Source organism: Nicotiana tabacum, chromosome 24 (genome assembly GCF_000715075.1).
Source record: "Nicotiana tabacum cultivar K326 chromosome 24, ASM71507v2, whole genome shotgun sequence".
In the NCBI taxonomy this organism is placed as follows: domain Eukaryota; kingdom Viridiplantae; phylum Streptophyta; class Magnoliopsida; order Solanales; family Solanaceae; genus Nicotiana; species Nicotiana tabacum.
This window is the reverse complement of record NC_134103.1, coordinates 97086533-97090306: the sequence shown is the minus strand read 5'-3', so window position 1 is coordinate 97090306 and position 3774 is coordinate 97086533. Positions and strand designations below refer to the sequence as shown.

Genomic DNA, 3774 nt, shown 5'->3' with positions numbered 1-3774 from the left:
GTCTGTGCCATTAGAAAGAATACTCAAAAAATAGGAATGCCAAAATATCATTAAAGGATTCCTTCCAAATTGGCCCCAACAATTTCTTAAATTTGTTCCATCTATCTGCCGAAATTGATCTACAGCTTTGCGCGCTTTTGTGGAATAATTCATATCTCGAGCTAGGAATCTCCAAATAGCAATCTATTTGTGCTGTTAGAAAGTAAATCATAGGCCTACAACACATATGAATTTCACTGCATAACGGTTTTCGGGCTGTCAACCGAATTCTTTTGAAGTTGACCTAACTGCAAGGAGCTTTCAGGCTTGCGTACTTTCGGCCAAGAAAATTTGTATGTTGAATTAGGAGCGTCAAAATCACCAACGGTTTGATCCTATAAAATTCAGACATTAAGAACTAATCATGTCAAAGATGGAGGCTCAATTCATTCTTAGCTAGCTTAACAAATATTTTTGAAGTTGATTCTACAGCTTCGCATGTAATGGCTTTGGCTATCATCGCAAATCTTATCTCCTTGTTTATTTCTTTTGCAGACTTGCGAAAGAGCTCAAAAGGTAAGAATGTCAGACCAAGAAGGCACATAAGATGTAGATATCTTGATGTTTCAGGCAATAAGAAACAAGTAAAATCTCCATGCAAAAGACGTACCCGATGTTGTAGAGAGATCATCATGTGAAAATACTCATTTCCCAAAAGTTGTGTATACTCGAATTTTTGATATCCATGAAGCTTATGATGGAATTTTTGAGAGTCATGCATATACTCATGTAAGGGAGCTTCAAACAGAAGAAGTAGATCCTTGCGTCCACAACTCGACTACAAGATGCATAGTTAAGGGATTATGGAAGCTGCTAAATACCATGAGCATGCCATCAGGATGATCCATCATATGGAGAATTCACGAACGAGTTGGCAACCAGACTTATCTTTTGATCGTCTACATGACATTAGATTCCTTGTATAGGATGACGTCTCATTTTACTTTTATCATTGTTGTACATAACTCTTTCAATATTAAAGCAATAAAATGTTTTTTATGCTTTGGTGCCTTATTTGCATATGCATCTACATTTGGAAGAGTTAACGTGATGATCCCATAAGCCAACCCTTTTTTAAAAAAACTCATGCAACTGAACTTAGAATGAAACAATAAGCTGCCTACATACCTCGGTGAAGAAGATCAAGTCATAACGTAGTTTAGAGGGATGAGTTTTTTTTGGTTTTTGTTTTGTCCTAATTTTTGCTTATGCCGCCTCTCGCGAGGTTTTCAACCTAGCGGACTTTTTTTTAATTGGTCTTGACTTTTGCCTAGGCCACCTCTTTCGAGAATTTTAACCTAGAAGACTCTTTATTTTTTGGCCGTACACAGTATAGACTCATGCGGGCTAGGTGTATAGCAACATGCAGTTTAGGCTCATGTGTCAAGGAGCATAGGTGACTTTCATGGGAAGTATTGCTTCAGAAATTTACCGTTGATTGGACCAACTCTGAGACCATCCTTATCAACGATTTTGTATGCGCCACTTGAATATGCTTCTTTTACAACATATGGCCCATCTCATTTTGAAGTAAACTTGTTGCCTATGCGTTTGTTGAGAATTATGGGTCTTCGAATAGCTAGGACCAAGTCTCCCACTTGGTATGATTGTGGACGCACTTTCTTGTTGAAGGGTCTAGCTAGTCGAGCTCGATAGCACTCCATTTTTTGTTGCGCTTCCAATCTTTTCTCATCCAATGCCTCTAAATCTGCTAGGTGAAGTTGAGCATTCTCTTCGGACGTGAGTCCTTCTTAGATTGCGATCCACAATGATGGAATTCATTGCTCTAGTGGAAGGACTGCTTCTACGCCATACACCAAAGAGTAAGGAATTGATTGTGTTGCAGTTTTGAAGGTTATACGGTATACCCACAAAGCTTCACCAATTTTCTCATGCCAGTCCCTTTTATTCTTTGCAAAAACTTTCTTCAAAAGGTTACCAAGCGTCTTGTTAAAAGCTTCAGCATGGCCGTTGGCGGGTGCATTATACCTTGAAGACTTATATTGCTTGAAACTGTACTTCTCGCATAGACTCCTTACGAACTTGTTGTCAAATGGTGTTCCATTATCAGTGATTATGTATCTTGGTATGCCTTACCTAAAAATTATATTTGACTTGATAAAATCAGCAATAGTTTCCTTTTTCACTTTCTTGAGTGGAACAGCTTCAGCCCATCTAGAGAAGTAGTTTGTGGTAGCCAATATATACATTTGTCTCTTTGATGACTTTGGAAGTGGTCCAATAACATCAAGTCCTCACGTATCAAACGGACACGAAGCTACAATTGGATGAAGAGGCTCTGGAGGTTGGTGGATGTAGTTGGCATGAAATTGACACGCTTAACATTTTTTGGCATGCTCCATGCAAATTTTACCATTGTTGTTGACGGTAAGTTAGAAACCCGTATTTTAGTCGTAGTATTGCACTCTAATTATTGCATTTTACGTGTATTTGAGTTTAATTGATAGTAAATTATACCTATTACATATTTTATGCCTTGTAGGAAATAATTCTAAGCTATTTAGGTAATTTGGAGCGAAATCGAACAAGTTGGAGCTTTGAAGCCTGAGTAGAAGCCCAAAAAATTAATCCGGGATCACGTTCGGAGATCGAGAACCAAGTTCGGATATCAAAAAGTGAATACATGAATTTACTCTGATAAAATGCCACTACCGTGCTGCATGAAGTGCCGCGAGGTGCGGCGCGGCAGTGTAAAAGTAGTCTGACAAGCACAATGCAAGCTCTCTGGATTTCCTCACTAACGCGCCGCATTGGGCGGCGTGGCGTGCGGCGCGGCTGTGCAAAATTGTCAGAGTGATTTCCATGTTAGGCTAGGAAAGGGTAGTTTCATCCGTAATTGTTTCTACACTGTATAAATACACCAAAAATACAATTTTGAAGGGACTTTTGACCTACGAAAGATTGGAGAAGCAACCAAGGCAAGAAGACACAAGAATTCATCAAGATTTCAATCTAAAATCGGTGCAATACGGGAGTTTGTATCGAAACATTAGTATTGATATTTTCTTTATTTTTGAACCTTATTGAGATGACTTATTACATAGTTATGGAGTACATTTCATTAGGGTATTGACAGATACGGTGTTTTGATAATTTGATTATGGATTCAATTCTTGATAATTGTTAGAATTAATTGATGGAGTTTTAATTCGGATTGTGGAGATGTTTCTTATTTTGCTAAATCGAAAGAAGAGCATTATAGTGAATTGCATTACATCTTATGCTCTTATTTAAATTTGTGACTCAAATAGGTAATCGAAAGAGCCTCTTTAATTGTTAATCGAACTAGAAAATAGGGAAATATTCATAAGAAGTTACCCTTTAGATCATAACCATCATTTTATTGTTGCAATTGTTTACCGTGCTTCAATCGGATTATTACTGAAATTAACGTTTAATCGAAAGAGGAACATTAACGTCAAGTGTAATCTGATTATCTGTTGAATTCGTGAGAATCAACAGTATTATAGAGTGAATTAACTCAAGAATTAGATCTCGAGTCAATTATCTTGCACCTATCTAGTCAAATATCCTTATTTCTCTCATTGATATTTCTTTGTTGCTCATCTGCTGTCTTTTGTGATCAGTTGTTACTTGCTTAATTTTTAGTAGTTAATCGTAGTAATAGTCATCAAATCAAGTGTTAATTTTCCTAGATAATAATCAACTGAAGATTATTCGAACACTGTTTAAATCCAATTCCTGTGGAGACGA

General features: G+C 37.2%; 1 protein-coding gene across 1 annotated transcript; it reads right to left on the bottom strand.

The window, feature by feature from the left end:
- Positions 1-1817: 1817 nt before the first annotated feature.
- Positions 1818-2249, bottom strand: LOC142178333 (uncharacterized). The gene is made up of 2 exons (XM_075247664.1): positions 2137-2249; positions 1818-2028 (listed from the first exon to the last, which is right to left on the bottom strand). Exons 1-2 carry the CDS (start codon positions 2247-2249, stop codon positions 1818-1820), a joined length of 324 nt encoding a protein of 107 aa, XP_075103765.1.
- Positions 2250-3774: the final 1525 nt, after the last annotated feature.